This window comes from Phaethon lepturus, unplaced genomic scaffold (assembly GCF_000687285.1).
Source record: "Phaethon lepturus isolate BGI_N335 unplaced genomic scaffold, ASM68728v1 scaffold22625, whole genome shotgun sequence".
Lineage (NCBI taxonomy): Eukaryota > Metazoa > Chordata > Aves > Phaethontiformes > Phaethontidae > Phaethon > Phaethon lepturus.
In genome coordinates this window covers 20135-37102 of record NW_010540154.1, presented here as the reverse complement: position 1 = coordinate 37102, position 16968 = coordinate 20135, and the positions used below count along the sequence as shown (strand labels likewise).

The following is a 16968-nucleotide window of genomic DNA, read 5'->3' as shown; positions in this document are numbered from 1 at the left end:
AGGCTCGTGCCGGCCGTGGAGCTCTGTGCAGACTGGCGGAAGTCATGGAGAGTGTGCTTGAACTTGCTCTCTTCCTGCCCCACTGTGGCTTTCCGGTGGATTTTAGGGACAGTGGAGCGTGCACAGCGCTGAGCGGGTGCGACCAGCTGCGACGGTCTTGGAGGATGACCATGGGTTGAGGGGCTGAAACCCCCGTGTGGTGTGTGTCCGTGGGGTGGGGGACTGGAGGGGAAGAGGTTGCTCCCAGCCCGTGTACATTTGCTCATTCCCTTTCCAGCCTTTCTGTGAGGTTCACTGGAGGAAGGAGAGGATTCAGGCAGCCTGACAGGTTCACGCAGGCCCCCAGACAGTGTCAAACTTGAGTCCTCGTTTCAGCCAGTGATCAGGAGGGAGGATAGTGGTGGGTCCCTCTGATAAATTTAATCTTGATTGTCTTGGTTGCCTGAAATGTGTTCTTCAAAGCACATTTAAAATAAACAAGAAAACAAAAAACTCAACCAAACTACTTTTCTTGTCTTCACAAAAATGCTTAAGCAATGGTGGGTAACGTCTGTTCAGGATCTTCTGTGTGTTCTGTCTTTATGATAAATCACATTGATGAAGCAAAGTATTTTGTGGATTTCAGAGTATGAAAGATGGGGGGAATCTCTTTTTCTTTCCTCAGATGGAGTTCATTGGAGTAAGCCAGCTGTCGTTCATCCACGATCTGGGACCAAAGGGCATGTGAGTTGTGAGCTGTGTCTGCGTGAATTGTGGTTCACCAAGAGCATGGCTTTATAAATAAATATTGTTCAAGCTGATGGCTTTCCTTTCTTGCCAATAACTGACTGGAGAGTATTCTCCCATCTGGGTATAAGAATGAGTTAATGTTCAGACAGAAACGCTACAACTTTGGGAAACGGTCTTGGGAGTGGTCTGCTCTGTGAGGTACAAGCTGCAGCCCATCATCTGGCTCATGAGGTTTCTCCCCTTCCCTCCCCACAACCTGTTGACCCACTTGTTCTTCTGCTTGTGCTATAAAACAGGGCCCTGCATTTCCTAAATCTGCATGATTTCCTTCAGGGGGGTTTTCTCCTTCTTCTGGCTTGCAGGGCAGCGGTGCAGAGGCTGCTCGGGCACGGCTGGAGGTGCCAGGAGCCATCCCTGGGCACAGGGGCTGGGGGCTACAGCAAGCATCCTCCACCCGAGAGCCACCCTTGCACCTCCAGGAGATCCGTGTTGCCCATCCCGACCGTCTTTCTGTCCTTGCAGAGAAGGCTTGATCATGAAGCGCTCCGGGGGCCACCGCATACCCGGCCTGAACTGTTGCGGCCAAGGAAGGATGTGCTACCGATGGTCCAAAAGGTACTGCCGGGGCGGGCGAAGGCGGTGAGCTGCGTGCTCCGCGGGCGCACGTACAAAAATCCTCGTTTGTCTTTGTCTCCCAACATGTCTGTGAGGGAGATTCTTGCCTTTTTTTTTTTTTTTTTTTTTTTACAAAATTCACAGTTTTTCAGGTCAAAAGTGTCTGTAGGTTAATCCCCACTTACCCTCCTGTGTGGAGGATGGTGAGTTTTTTCTTTTACATTGGAATTCATAGCAGAAAGGACATGTTGCTCCAGAGGAGAATTGGGATTTCCTACAGCCCTGAGCTGGCAGAAACGGCAATGATCTCCTGGTCTATGCCAGCCTTCTCCGCTGCAGGAGCACCCGGGGCTCCGTGCCTTCGGGAGGGGACGTGGCTGGTGGGACTGCCCCGGCCAGATTTCATCCTGGTTTTCTGAGCTTCCCTTCCTCAATTTACAAAAAGAAAATCAATTAATTGAAACACTCTCTGAGCTGCTTTGGAGCTGGCTTAAATCAGACATGACCTGCAGCAGTAAGGAGCTCTGTTTGGTGCAATTAACCTTGGAATTAAATACGTTGCCTCTTCCTTATTACTGCCGGTGCTCAGATGCTGGTGTTTTCGTGGGAGTTTTCACAAGCCACCCTGTTCCCATGTTCCTGCCTGCTGCAGACAGACACAACTTAACTGTCCCCATCCCTTTGCCTTCTGTGTTAGATCTTGGTGTTTGCTGGGGCTGCAGCGCGGCAGGCGTGTGCTACGGGGGAGTATGTGTGTTACCATCTAGCATCCAGAAAACGCAAGGGATATTTCCTGGAGCTTGCCCTTTCTGGGCAAATATTTCCTTTTGAAAATCCAAATAGCACGTATCTGTCTCAGAGCAACAATTTCTTGGTCTGTAGGAGCTTCCCCAAGCATTATCCACCTTTGGATCTTAGCATTGCCAATGGGCTCTCCAGAATTTTTAAAGATAGAATTAATTTTTCCAACAGAATTCTTCTGTACTCTTGTGAAGAAAAGGTCCTATTTCTTCATAGTTTTTCCAACATTTCTTACTGTGATTTTACAGAAGATCGCTATAATGAGTGCACAAGGAGATAAAGATGTGACCTTCTTCCAGGTCAAATAATTAAATTGTCTCCAATTCTTTTTTCTCTTTTATGGGGGGGGGGGGAAAAAAGCGCATTTTCCTCTTCATACCGCTCAGTTAACTCTTCCCTACATTTTGCAGAGCCCAGACTTTAGTGAGGATGGTCGCACATTCAGCTCTGATGGATCTCTGTTTCCCTTTAGAGCCTAAAAAGGGGGTGGGAGAAGTGGTTGAGTGGGATTGTGTGCAGGGTAACACAGGAGGAGCACTAAATCCGTGCCACGGCCTGCCGGGACCGACAGCGTATGCATCAATAAATAAGCATATAACAGTAATATTTCCCAGGGAGGGTTTATTTAAGTGAAGGATTTTTAGGACGCATCAAGCTGGGGGCAGAGCTCCCCCTGAGCATGGGGCAGACCGTGGCCATCCTTTTCCTACAACAGCTTTGCCGTAGGCATGGGGGTTTTATACCCCAAATTCATTTGACTTGTCGTAGTAGGTTGGGTATGTTATGGCCACGGGGGCTGTGGGGAGGGACACAGAGGGGGATGGTGGGGTGACCATGAATGGGCATGGGAAGGACTTCTCAGGCATGGAGAGCTGCATGGGAAAACCAGAAAGGGGAGCGCTTGGAAATGTGCCCCATGGGATGTTTGGGAGTGAAATTATGGGCCAGATAGGTAGGGGAGGTATTTTGGCACCAGAGGAAAAGTGATGCTGGGATAACTCTTTCAGGGCCCTGAAAGAAGAGAAAAAATTATGGGATCTGGAAATTGAGGAGCTGAGGCTGTGGATCTGGAAGTTGAGGAGTTGAGGCTGTTACTAAAGATACAAGAATGAACAGATTTTTGCAGTATTTTCTGTTGCTTTGTGTGTTTCTGAGCGTGCAGAAGAACGAGACGAAGGTCTGGTGGTGGAGACCTGTGTGGGACAGAGGAGGCCGGTTACCCCAGCTGTGCCACAGGGCGAGAAAAAATTAGAAATGCCATTCACAGTAAAAAATGTGTTGTGGGTTTTTTTTTCCCCAGAGCTGCCTTTAGTCTACGACATTTATGTAAAACCTGCCGGTCATCTCTCATCATGTGTTTCTAACAGGGTCCCTGTTGCTTGGCAATAAAAGCTTTCCAAAATGCCTCGTTCATATATTTTGATAGGAGTGACAGTGATCCTAGCTTCATAATTAATGTTAGAAATGTCAAGTAACTACCTTATTGCTTCTAGGTATAGCATATAAGCTGAAGAAAAATCTGGGATGGAGGAATCCTTGTTGTACCGTGCCCGGTGCTGGGGCACCTGGCTGGGAGATTTGTGGGCAGGGAGGTCCTCATTGATTTTGTTAGACACGGGAACCTATTTTTGCAAAGATTTCTATAAAAAGAAGTCATGCAAATAACTCTGAAAGTGTTATATTGAATTCAAACTTATTACTCAGGTTCATAAAATAGGCACTTTTCTGCTCAAGGAAACCCTACCCTGGACTAGCCCCTGAAAAGAAGTTTTACCTTTTAGCTGAATGCTTTCCTTTCCCTCGTAAATGATTTGCACTTGTTTTGAAGGAAACACCTTTTCACCTTACTAGTTTTTAGGGCTCTTGTTTTGGAGACCAGCATGGTTGAAATGCAAGTCACCTGGTTGCTGTGCCCGTACAGGTGGCTGGTGGTGAAGGATTCTTTCCTGCTGTACATGAAGCCGGACTCGGGGGCCATTGCCTTTGTCCTGCTGGTGGATAAGGAATTCAACATTAAGATAGGCCAGAAAGAAACCGAAACTAAATACGGGTTGCAGATCGACAATCTCTCTAGGTAAGAAATACAGTCTTTATTTAGACCTTTTTTTTTATTTTTATCTTGCTTTTGCTTTTCTAAGGAAGAATCGATGCTCTCCTCCGGGAGGGCTTAACGGGGTGCCCTGGGCCGCCGTGGTGCGGCTCGGCTTCCCGCGGGGCTCAGCGCCCGGGCGGCTGCTGCTGGCTTTGTACCTGCTGGGCTTCGGCTTCTCACGCTGATCATTTCCGAGGTCTTAATGAGGCCTTTGGAGCCTCAGCCGCCGTTCGTCCATCCTGCGGTTACTGCTGGGGCCTGCGGGCACGGGGCACGCCGAGTTGCACAGTCTGTTTTTGCAGCGGTTGCTTATGGAAGTTTTCTAGGCGCTTTGTTCCTTTATGCTGCAAGCAGGGACGTGTTCTTCTACCTCCCAGCCGGAGTATTGCCCAAGTGCTAGTTGGGATAAAGATATAAGAAATAAAGATACTAAATATTTTTATGGTAGCATACTAATCCTTTTAAAAAGTACAGCATTAGCTAGGTCCAGCTGTCTCCTCCAAGTTAAGCTGATTGTTAATAATTTAAATCTGGGGCGGTTTTTTTTATGCTTGGCAGTGCAATGCTGTGGTAGTCACACAGAGCAGCTCATCGCTGTTGCAACGCTGCAAACGTATTCATTTGCAAACAAGACGACAAGGGCAAGTCCTTACATTTGGCTTCAATAAAATATGACTGATACAGGTGCGTTTAGCAACATGTATAGACAGCGAGGAGCAGCCTCATTAACTGTACGTGGCTTCAGCATCCCACCCCATGTGCCATCTGTTTTACAGGTCGCTGATTTTGAAGTGTAACAGCTACAGACATGCCCAGTGGTGGAGGCAGGGCATAGACGAGTTCGTTCGGAAACACGGCAAGGACTTCCTCACAGAGCACCGCTTCGGCTCGTACGCAGCCGTGCAGGAGGACACGCTGGCCAAGTGGTGAGGCCCGCGGCCAGGCTGCAGCCGGATCTCGGAGCGGCACGCGCCTGCCAGCGTTAGCCTGACAGATAGAGCTGGTGGCATTCGGTAGCTGTAGGGACTGAAGATAATTAGAAAAGTTGTAAAAAAAATTGAGGCTTTCTTCACTGGGAAAAGAATAGCAGTACTGGGGACAGGAGTGCTCTGATCCTGTTACATTGCATCGCATTTTGAAACATCAGGTTTCGTTTGAATTTGAACGCCTTGGGTATTTGCTATCGTAGTGATAAAAGTGGTATTTTGATGCACATATAATTGGTACGATGCTCATGAGTTAAACCCAGAACTGCTCTTTCATTAAAATATCCTTGGCTTCAATTTTATCCCAGTTTCTGATTCTGGAAACGCTGTTTCCTAAGGGTTCAGGTGTTTGGGCTCTGGGTTGTAAGCCTGTGGTAATGCAGGTATTATTGAAAACGTCTGCCTCTGGCTACTCCCTTCCCCATAGCTCCCTCCCAAAGCAGCTGTGCTGCAGCCTGTCCTGCCCGTGCTCATCTGCGACCGACGGTCTGCTCATGTCCTTTATGCTCTGAAATGCAAGATATGTCCTGCTCACCACGTTTGCAAGGCTGATTCTCATTCTGTAAGGCAACGTTGCCCTTCCAGGCACCATGGATGTGTTCAGATGCAAATGTCACTCATCTGGTTGAAGGGCAGCATCAGATTCAGGTCTTGCAGATTGGCTTTGCAACAGAAGAGAATCAGCAAATGCAAATTTGGGTATAGTCTAAGGGTGACTGGGCTTTATGCACACAGCAGTCCCACGAGAGAGCCTCCCATCCATACCGTAACCTGATTGCACTAAGCCATTCCCAGAAGCACTTCAAAAAATTGATTCTAGCTGGAAGCAAACCCTTGCAGTGCTCTCACTGCAGCGTCTGCCTTGCAGCAACCGCTGCCCAAATAGTTTCTGTAAATCAAAGCAAAAGCCACTCTGCCATCCTTTCCTGAGAGCCAAACCTAGCTGTCACATCAAGCAAAACACAAGAATATTGTATGTGGTTGGCGGAACTACCAAGTGGCACTTAATAATCTCTTGTTGTGCTGTTTCATGAAGCTACTAATAGAAGCATCAAATTCTCCCTGCTTGTTGTTCTAATTCTTGAAATTAGGTTTGTGCTTGCTTTTGAGAATAGAATATAAATGGCATTGACACAGAACCCTGTCGGTCTTCAGCTATGGGCTTTGTTTAATGAAGGAGGAGGAAACTTAGATCTATGTGCTGTGTTTTTACAGGTATGTAAATGCTAAGGGGTACTTTGAAGATGTCGCAAATGCCATGGAAGCTGCTAAAGAAGAAATTTTCATCACAGATTGGTGGTTTGTACTTACATACTTGGACGTTGACCAGCCGTCTCTCTTGGGATGTTCCTGACAATGCGGCAGTGTTTGGAGGCCCTACAGTATGGCAGCTAGCCATGCAGCCAGATGGTTTGGCAGCACACCCAAACATCTCCTTGTGTTGTATTCAAAGGCCTTTTCAGGAGGGTTGGCAGCAAAAGCGCATGCTTGAAATCAACAGCTTGGTTGTCTCCTTCCAAGGAGAGGCCTGAAATTGCATGAAGGCACCACCTGAATTGCAAACGTTACGGCTTGAGGTGCTCATCAGGAGTGTAAATCACTGCAAGCCCAAGGGGCACAAACGTCTTTCAGTGTATAAGGGAACACGGATGCTCAGACACCACTGACAGTGCTCTCCCATGGGATCCTGCATGGGATCCTCTTTTCAGCTCCCCCCCACTGTCTTGGGAAGCCTCATGCCAGTGATGAGAGCATCTTGGGGCGAGTGATTTTTGCTCTGCTCTTAAATGGCCCAGACAATGGAGGTGGAGTTTTGTCACCCCGTCTGAGCTGTGTGGCTGCTGAAGAACCTGGCTCTGCCCACTTCTTAACTAGTAATTCAATATGTGTATGCAGTGCTCTGGTTCCTGTTTGAGGCAGAAGAAGGGTGCTCTCACAGACTCGGGCAGCGTTTCTTGGTTGGATACTGGTTATGGCTGCCTGTGTCTTGCCTTTGTGGAGGTTAATCTGGCTAAACCAGCCTGGACCTTGGGAATGGGATGGTAGGACAGTCTCCCAAGACGTGGCTCAGATGTCCTCTTTAACCTTGGACACATCTCTGTGCTCTTCTTTCTCCATCTGTAAAATTAACCTCTTGTTACTAATCCACTGCCTGTAAGGACTGGGAGGATTAGGTTTTAAGTGGCAATTATTACGAGAAAACTCGTAATATATGATGTTAGCATTTACTGGGGTAAACCTGTTTCCTAACACGACCACAGATAAACCCAATACTCCGGGATCCCCGTGCGCAACATCAGGTAGCAATGTAAGAGCACTGCATTTCAGACCCATTGTCCCTTAATGTTTTATTCAGATTGTTAATTTGTTAATGTACCTTGGAATTCCAAAACTTAACTGAAACTTGGAGTTTAAGATAAAAATGCCGTTGTCAGAAGCGTGTTTTTAGGATGTAGCAATATGCTTTATCCAAGCACAAGTTCCCATGCTCGGTGCAAAAGTAAAGGAATGAACTTTTTTTTTGTCTTTAGGACAAGAGGAAATGGCCTCAAGTTGCGCCAGGGGAGGTTTAGATTGGATATTAGGAAAAATTTCTTCACTGAGAGGGTGGTCAGGCATTGGAACAGGCTGCCCAGGGAGGTGGTGGAGTCGCCATCTCTGGAAGTGTTCAAGAAACGTGTGGATGTGGCACTTCAGGACATGGTTTAGGGGACATGGTGGCGCTGGATTAATGGTTGGACTTGATGATCTTGAAGGTCCTTTCCAACCTAGTGATTCTGTGATTTCTGTGATTCTGTGAAATTCTGTCATCTTGCTTTGCAGGAGTTAGATGAGATTGCTTAATTATTCCTTGTAATCCTTAAAGCTATGAATCACTAAAATGTCCTGTTGAGAGGTCATACTGCTTTGTTCTTAGGCAGCAAGGAAAATTCAGCAAAAAGCTATGCTACTCAGCCTAAGTACCAGGAGAACTGAAATCCCACTCTTATTAATTTTTTATGTCTACACATTTCTTTCAAATATACCTTGGGGTTTTCTTTTGTTGCCTCTTCCCTTCATAGATAGAGTCCAAGTTTCCCCATTTAAACATCGCTGTTCAACTTGGTCTCATGGGTTGTTGAATACTAAGATGAATGTGCTGGACATGTCCCCTGCCCTCTGCAGTGCTCCGCTATTAAAAAACAAAGAGCATGACATTGGAGAATGCATCGCTCTGGGATGAGAGCCTTCACATCCGCTTTATATAAACTCTGGTTTCTTTGCTACTCAAGCTGATTATTTAGGCCAGTGCTTTGTTTGCGGACTACATACGCTGTATTTTTTCCGCCCCTTTATTTTCTTAGGCTGAGCCCAGAAATCTTCATGAAACGACCTGTTGTGGAAGGAAATCGCTGGCGGCTGGACTGCATCCTCAAACGGAAAGCAGTAAGTGAGCTCCAGCTGCAACCTTCCCCCTGCAGAAAACCCCGTGCTCCCACCCAGTTACAGGGTCATACTGGGACTGGAGCGTGAGCACTGTTGATTTTGGTAGGGATGAGAGTTAAAGCTGGCCAAGCCTCATTTCAGATGGCCTTGGAAAACTACGTGTTTTGATTTGCTCCCTTGGTTTGGGTTTGGAAGAGCTCAGAGGCAGAAGGGTAGACCCTGTGATTGCCCCTTCAAGTCCTCCAGTTTGGGTCACTTCAGCCTTGCGTTACGAATACCCCAGCTCCTGGAGGGGTCAAAGAACTGTCCCTGTCCTGTGCTGTCCTTATGGCATATGTAATTTAGAGGTATGGGAAAGACTAAGCGCTTTGCGGTGCTCTTGGTAGGTGGTTTGTACATCACTGTGTTATGCAGATCCTGTCTATCGTTACCACGTATTTTGTCTCTGCTGCAGCTTTTTGAGCTGAAGCTGAGAAAGGTACCATCAGTCTGCCAAGAAAATCAGGATGTCATTAGCAAAAAGTCACTTGGTGTCATCCAGAGGTTCATGCTAACTCACAATAGCCTTCTCATCTCGTTTTTTATACTTGATATATTGCATAGGTCCTTGCTACAAATAAACACTGAAGAACTGATGTTTTTGCTGTTGACCCATCATTGCTTGCTGTAGTAAAGAAGTGTCTGTTGACATTAAATGTCATCCTAGTGTCCCCCAGCCCCGTTACCCCTGGGGGAGCCCCTCTTGCTCTTGTCCTGCCCAAATCAAGCTGCCCAAAGCTCTTCTTGCCATAGCTCTTTCGCAGCTGCTACCATTGGTAATAATGAATTTTAGTGGAGCATAAGAAAGGCCAAAGCCTGAAAGATTTTTGTGGTTTATTGTCTTTATTTCCAAGGATAACTTATATGATTAGAAAAGGTTTAATTTTTTTGGTAGCTGCCTTTTACTACCTATATGTTTCCTGGTTTTCTTTGTTCTTACCCACCCCTCTCTATATTGTCATGGCTTTTGTAGCCACTAAGAGGAGGATGATCAACTGTATCCTTCCTGCCTGTCCCTTGTCAGGTGGAGACTCTGGTCATGAGGGTCATGGTGCATTTCTGTGGAGAAGGGATGTGGGGAACGGGCTTCAGCAAAGCATGAAGAAAAGGTGTACAGACACAAGCAGCATCACGTTCCCCAGAGCTGGACCGTGGTGTTCAACTCGTTTACCAGGAGGCGATAAATATGACTCAGACTTGAACTCCTATTTGCATTGCCATGTTATGGGAGTTAATAAATGCTCATGTTCAATAAGCAAAAGCTTGCATAAACTTGATACGGCCTTTTTCCCTCTGTTTTATTTTCTCCTCCTCTGCTGTTCCTCCTGAACAGAAAAGGTCAGACCTGTTGTTGACTTGGTGCCTTTCCTGGCACTCTTGGTCAGGGTTCCTGTGCAAAGCTCTCTGCTGTTTGCATGCTCTCCTTTCTTGTGCAGCTCTTTGAGATATGAGCAAGCAACTGCACCTACTAGCTCTGTTTCTCTTTTCTTTAAGCATTTTCATCCCAGAAGACAGTTTATTTTGTTGCTGGTTGTACTCTGCTTTCCAATAATACGTCTGGATGCAGGCTATAAAGAGCAAATGAGCCAGACAGAGAAGCTGAGAGTGATTTTATTTATGAATGTGGGCTGTACTTCAGTTGTTCACCCAACCTATGATAACACTGGTGCTAGAAATGATAGTTTGCCCCACGTGAGCAGTGAGTCAGGAAGGGAAGCACGGCTGGGGAAATCTCTTGAACTCTTGATGTGGTAGAAGGGCAGGAGTCCAGATGAGTGTGTTGAAGCAGTCTTTGATTCCTTCCCCTTCCAAATTAGTTGTCATCACAGGTCCTTATCTGCTCTGTGTGCCTGTCGGGGGGAAAAAAAAAAAAAAATTGTGTCTGACTCTTGTTGATTTGGAAGTAGTCTTATTTTCTAGCAAATGAAACGTTGCCAAAGGGCATGCTCACTGGATCGAAGAATTTGGCTTTGTTTGTCATGTTGACATGGATTTTCCTATGGCTATAAATACCTTGTAAGAGTGAGGAGTGTTTTAAGGTTAGTTCCTGGAAATACTTGCCTGCTTTTTCACTTGTGGCACTTCTTTGATTCGGCAGGGCAGTCAGCAAGCTGGTGTCTAGGTATTGGGGCAAGACTGTCCTTCATGTATGTACAGTGCTGCCTTGGACTTCTCTGGGCACAGTGAGGAGCAGAACATCCTCCACAATTTAGAGACTGCCTAAGCTCTGAGTAGCAGCTTTATGGGAACAGAAACGTAAAAGGCTATGGAAAGTTTAGGTCCCAAGTTTAAGCCGGCAAACTCCCCTGCAAGATGTTAAACCATGCTGATTTATGGCAACTGAAGGCGTCCCAGTGTGTGACCAGCATCTGCCTAGGTTTGGGAAGTACTTGACAGCTTTGAAAGTGCTTTAACACGATAAGAATGACTGGTTGGTAGGCCTTGGTGTAGCTCAGCTCTTCACACATGAATCCAGGTGCTGAGCCCTTCTCTGGAGGCTGAACAGTTTTCCTGAGCAGTGCAGGTCCTTGCATATCGTGAGGTCACAGTGGTGGATCTGGAAGAGTGTATTCAAGAACAAGTAACCTTAGCCTGCATTTCTGTCTGCAGGCACAACATGCTTACTTAGCTTTTCCTCGCTCCAGAAATGGACTGTATCTGTTGAAATACCTGCATACCATGTGTTTCTTTTAATTTCTGACAGCAACAAGGCGTGAGAATTTTTGTTATGCTGTACAAAGAGGTGGAGCTTGCCCTAGGGATCAACAGTGAATATAGCAAGCGGACGCTCATGCACCTTCATCCAAACATTAAGGTAATTGCGCATCAGGCAGTCGTACGAAGGACGTTTACATTCATTTGTTCTTGATAGCGCTGACCCTCAGTGTATTTGGGTGTGAACTGGACAAACAGCATTTCCCACCATTGCAATGGGAACAGTCTGAGAAGATGTCCCCATACAGCGATTACCACATCTGGCAACTTCTTTTTTTTTTCGTTTATAACTGAACATAAAATTCCTTAGTTTAGACTTGCCGAAGCAACTATTCACTTAATGCACAAGAAACGTATCTCTCGTAACAAGTTAATGGGGTTACATCAGATGGAAAATTACAATTTGAGAATGATGTCTCCTTTCAGCATTTCTGTTCATATGTGGACAACCAGAGTCAGCACTGGATGTTTACGTTCCCATCGTAAATGAACAGCATTGCGCTGTTCTGTGCGTTTTCCCTGCTGCTTTGCCACCGAGCAGAAAACGAGTTGTGGCACACAAACCAGTAGATAAGGTTAGATGCAGTCTTTTGAAATTAGGGACATACACATTTTAATGAGCAATAAGATATGTTACTCAGAAGAGTGATTAACAAACGGCTAGAGTAATAGATTTATTGTCAGTTGATGAGTTGTCATGGAGAACGGAAGCATCCATTCACCACCATCTTCACAGCAAGACTGGAAGGTGTAACTAGAAGGTATGTGCTAGCTGTGTAGCAGATTCTTGGGAGCAGCCAGGTGAAACTCCAGCTTTTCCCCAGAAAGCTGGTCTAATGGGTCCTCTCTAACATTAAAAAATAAAACTATACATGGTATGCTTTGATGTAGAATTTACTGTCATAAACACACGTTAAAAAGAATCTCATAAACAAATGTCAAACAACTTGTTGATTTTTAAATGGGGGAAAAAACCAGCCAACTTTTCATTTCACTTGTGTAGTGGCAACAACCAAAGAAGTGAGTCAGATCACCAATATGTTGTTTTCTTTTGGAGCAGGCTCTGTGTTTGAAAGCTCAGCTATTCTAGCTCTACTGAAAGCATGATTTTATTTGTTGAAGCAGTTTTCTTGACTATAGTCCTTTTATGAACACTGTTGTTGTAAGTGTGACCTATCCCAGCATCTGTAACCGTCGCTGCTCGGGAATACCCGCATCGTGGAGAAGCACCTGCTTGCCTCTAAGGCTGAGCCCAACTAGGGAGGAGTCATGTAGCTTCAGTAATTACAGCAGTCTGTATGGAGGCATCTTCTAAAAACTCCAGTGTTTCCCCATCATCCTGAGCAGCCAAAAAAAAAAAAAAGCTGGGCAGCTCTTGGGCTGGAGGGATGTAAGTTGGGCAATGATGCTGAACTCAAGTGCTGTTTTTCTCCTCAGGTGATGAGACACCCAGACCATGTGTCCTCCTCTGTTTACCTTTGGGCCCACCATGAGAAGCTCGTCATCGTTGACCAGTCCGTGGCATTTGTGGGTGGCATCGACTTGGCGTACGGCAGGTGGGATGATGATGAGCACCGCCTGACCGATGTGGGAAGCGTCAAACGAATGGCAGCAGTGAAGTCGGTGTCAACGACCAACCTGGCAGTAAGTGAGCTTGCTCAGCTGGTGGCCATGTTCAACATCTATGTGTCAGGTTTGCGGTGGGGATGAACAAGCTGTGTCCGCTTCTAAGCATAGGGTTGGGTTCAGGAGGTTTAAAGAAGGATAGTAATGGGAAGGAGGAAGTACCTGAGTACTGAATGACTCTTTAGGGCTAGATCCTGACCAGCCCTTGCTAGGCATGGAGATAGGCTGGGTTTCCCCTGGAGCTTGGAGCAGACACCATTTGGAGGCTACGTTCTTAATAAAAATTAGCTAGAAATGCACAGTAAGCACCTGCAGAGTGCTCCAAACTTCTGGATACTTGGGCCTTCAGCAGGTGACTTGCTTGCTGAGCTTTCTGCTAACCTGGGTCTCTATGCAACCACGTATCTCAAAAAAAACGTAGAGGTCTAAATTTGTGAGAATTTCAAGGGGAGTAATAATCCAGAGTAAATTCATGGGATTGAAGAATGTACTGCTAACATTAATAGGTTTTTCTGTTGAGTGCCTCCTCGGTACAGACTCTCTCCCTCAAAATCTTCAGTAGTTTCACCAAAGTGTGTCTTTGTTACGGAGCAAAATTTGGTTGGTGGTTGTTTCTGATTGAATCAGTTCTCACTGATCTGCATAATCAGCTGTAATTAAAGGGGAACCTCTCCATACATAACCTGCAGCAATGTCTTGTGTCTTTTAAGTCTGTAGCGGAGTCATCTGAACGTGTCCCCCTGCAATCTCAAGCTCTGTCCCCAGAAAGCCACTTGTTCCAGAGGGATGCTGATGATGCCCCAGACATATCAAAAATGAAAGGAGTAGGAAAACCCAAAAAGTTTTCAAGGTTCAGTATTTACAAGCATCTCCATAAACATGGCATGCACCATGCTGACAGCATCAGCAGCATAGACAGTGAATCAAGTAAGTAATGTTTTTCAACTAAACAACATACCTAAAGCATGTGTGGAGGGTGGGTGGGTGTACATGCAGATTCACATAGCTTCTAGGGTAATGTGTTCTTTGTAAGGAAGGAAAGCCGATGAATTTCTTAACTATCAGAATGATAACTATGTGTACTCAATATGTTAATTTGTGTCACTGCAAAATATACAAGAAAAGTTTTACGTGGATTTGCATTTAGTTAATTAACAATTGTCATCAGCCATCAGATGATGTGATGTAGTGTACACGATACCTACTGTTTATATTGTTGGAAAATTTTTGTTCCTGCAAGGGGGAACTGACTCTTTCATTTTTCAACTTGTATTTATTATAACAAGCAAAACAGTTTCTGAATGTGATTATCCCCTCTCATAGGCTAGTGTTACCTGGGTTTAAATCAGTTCACTTAAATGGAAATATTCCCAATTTACACACTTACTAGAGAGGAGAGACTATTCAACAGTTGAATATTTGAATGCAGCTTTTAATTCTCCACATGAAAAACAGCTTCAAAGCTAAAATTACAAGGATCGGCTTGACATTTGTTCTAACATGGAGTCCCTCCTGAATCAGTTCCTGAAGTCCTCAGCTGCTGAAGCTGTGTATTGCTTGTGGTGGGAACTTACTTGAGTTTCCATCACTCCCTACAGGTCTTACTCCTGCCTGTGGCTGGAGGAAGCCTTGCTGGAGCATTGTTTGCATCGGTTGCAGTCAGCTCAGGATATGACCATGGCTTTGCAACTTCCATATGTCTGGCTTAAAACCAGCTAGGTTTTGAATTTGGTCCTTTGCCTGTTGGTCACTTGTAGTTTCAACAAACTGACGTCTCGTTTGAGCTTCTGTTGGGCAAGTGTCTTCAGACAGGATCAGGCACCAGTGTAGCGGAAGTGGACGTGATTCAGCTGTGAATAGAGCATCTTGACTTTCTGCAGGTTACTGTAACCCCACTAGAAGTCAACCGAACATAATCCAGACTTTAAAGCCCCATCTGAAAATGTTCCATCACCACAGTGAATCCAAACAGGGGCTCTCTGAGCCTCATGAGGGTAAGTGGAGGAAGATGGAGGTGCAGACCCCTTCAGGCTTTAGCTGCTGATATTTTTGCCTTGTAATGATGGTGAGAGTTAGGTTGGGTGCCAGGATCAGCCTTCGCTGCTTATTGTTCTCGCACTGCCTTTAGCACCCATCCTGAGGACATCCTGGCAGAAAAGCCTTCTCCATAAGCTTCAAAAACCATAGCATAAATAAATAACAATTTAAAAATCCAACAACAGCAACCAAAAAAAAAACCCCAAAATAAAAAACCCAAACAAATTTGCAATACTGACAGCAGGGAGCAGTTGAGGAAATAGCTCTGATTCTGATATATGATTATGTCAGCAGCTCCCTCCCCTGTAAAGAAAGGGGCTTATTAATGGAATTGGAAACTTCTGGATTGGATATTTTAAAACAAGCCTGATGCAGGAAGACAAATGCAAACAGAGAGAGGAAACAGCAAAGTGGCTGCTGCCAGACCTATGTTTTGGATGAAGACTTGAGGGGCCGCCCCTTTTGCCCCTTATTAAAGTCAATGAAAGCATACTCAGTTGAGAAAGGAGTTGGGTGGTTATGAGCTCTGAGCTGTTCTGATCTCTGGACTGGTGTCGAAAGGGCCCGCTTCACTATGGTACCTCATCGAGGTGCCTTTGAGTTCCGGCATGGAGTGAGGAGCAGTTCTTTGACATCTTCCTCTTGCTAATGTCTTCCCCTAAGGCATTAATTGCCAATTATGAAATATTGGTTACAAAGTAACGGCAGGTAACAAAGAACAGATGCATTTGATTCATGGAAATGAAGTGCAGTCTCCCCTGTGGTCACCTCGTGCTCATTCATGAGTCAGTGTACAGTCATCGAAGTCATCGGTACGTGAAGTCTGTTTTGGCCAGACGACGTGTCCCACGCATTCCTGTTGGAGCATGCGGAGTCAGCGATTCCCCAGCTCCACCTGGACTCTCACTAGAAGCTCAAGCCTCCCAAGGCAGCTGTGGTGCATACCTGCCGCATGGCGTTTTTGGCATGGCTTGGCTTGGCTCGGCTCGGTGGGGTTACGGCAGTGCTGGCAGGGCTTGCTTTGTGTAAACTGGTCTTGTTGCGCTGCTGCCGATGTGTATTTTGTTGAGTGTTGAAAGGGCTTTTTTGTGCTAAAGAGCTTTCATGGTTACCTGGTGATGTGGTTGGGTGAGGAGAAGGCTTCTGCTGTTGGCATGTTACTGTGTAATTACTGCGCTAGTGTTTGGTGTACAGTAGATGAAGGCTGCTCTCAGGGCCAGGAAATAATGCTAGTTAAACGTTTATGGTCTAGGCCAACATTTTGGGGTTTATTTTTAGGAGAAAGGAAAAAGTTCACTCTGCACCCAAAATATGTGCTGTAGAAAAAGGATCTTGTTAGGAGGGAATATCCCTGTTTACAATATTTTAGAGCATTTAAATCGCCATCAATTTGGAATTCAGGATCTATTTGTTCACCATGTAAAAATTGTATCAAAAGATAACGTTGTTATTTGGAGAAAACAAACACAAACCCCCCCACAGTATTTAAAGAGGGAACATGAGCTTCCTCTCATTCTAATTAATAAAAACAGGAGATACACCTTGCTATAGAATTAAAATCATAAACCCTCTAGCAGAGAAGTTTGGATTAGTTTGTTAGTGCTCTAAAATATGTTAAGTAGGTGATATATGTGACGTACCTGTACATATATCCGCTAAGGCCAGTCGCAGATGGGAGTGGACTCCCACGTGCTAACGCTTAGGTGTCACAGACTGTGGAAAGACAAATTATTATAGGGGAATTTTTTTAGTCTAGTGTAGAGGGGATTCAGCATCTGCTTTATGTTTCCATAACAGACTCCTGTATATAACCTGTCCTGATTGTATAACAAATATTAAAACAGCGAAGAAAAATACTAATATGCATCCTTTGAAAGCAACAGGGAAACTAGGGAGCAAACA

General features: G+C 45.4%; 1 protein-coding gene across 1 annotated transcript in view; it reads left to right on the top strand.

Annotated features, from left to right (window-relative positions):
- The window catches only part of PLD1 (phospholipase D1, phosphatidylcholine-specific), a 43404-nt gene that overhangs the window by 9114 nt on the left and 17322 nt on the right, over positions 1 to 16968 (top strand). Inside the window, exons 6-16 of the mRNA XM_010287365.1 lie at positions 665 to 723; positions 1252 to 1344; positions 4067 to 4219; positions 5014 to 5163; positions 6439 to 6522; positions 8568 to 8649; positions 11393 to 11503; positions 12841 to 13014; positions 13345 to 13381; positions 13747 to 13956; positions 14910 to 15023. Of these exons, the coding sequence (XP_010285667.1) occupies positions 665 to 723; positions 1252 to 1344; positions 4067 to 4219; positions 5014 to 5163; positions 6439 to 6522; positions 8568 to 8649; positions 11393 to 11503; positions 12841 to 13014; positions 13345 to 13381; positions 13747 to 13956; positions 14910 to 15023 (1267 nt within the window). The remainder of the gene's footprint in view (positions 1 to 664; positions 724 to 1251; positions 1345 to 4066; positions 4220 to 5013; positions 5164 to 6438; positions 6523 to 8567; positions 8650 to 11392; positions 11504 to 12840; positions 13015 to 13344; positions 13382 to 13746; positions 13957 to 14909; positions 15024 to 16968) is intronic.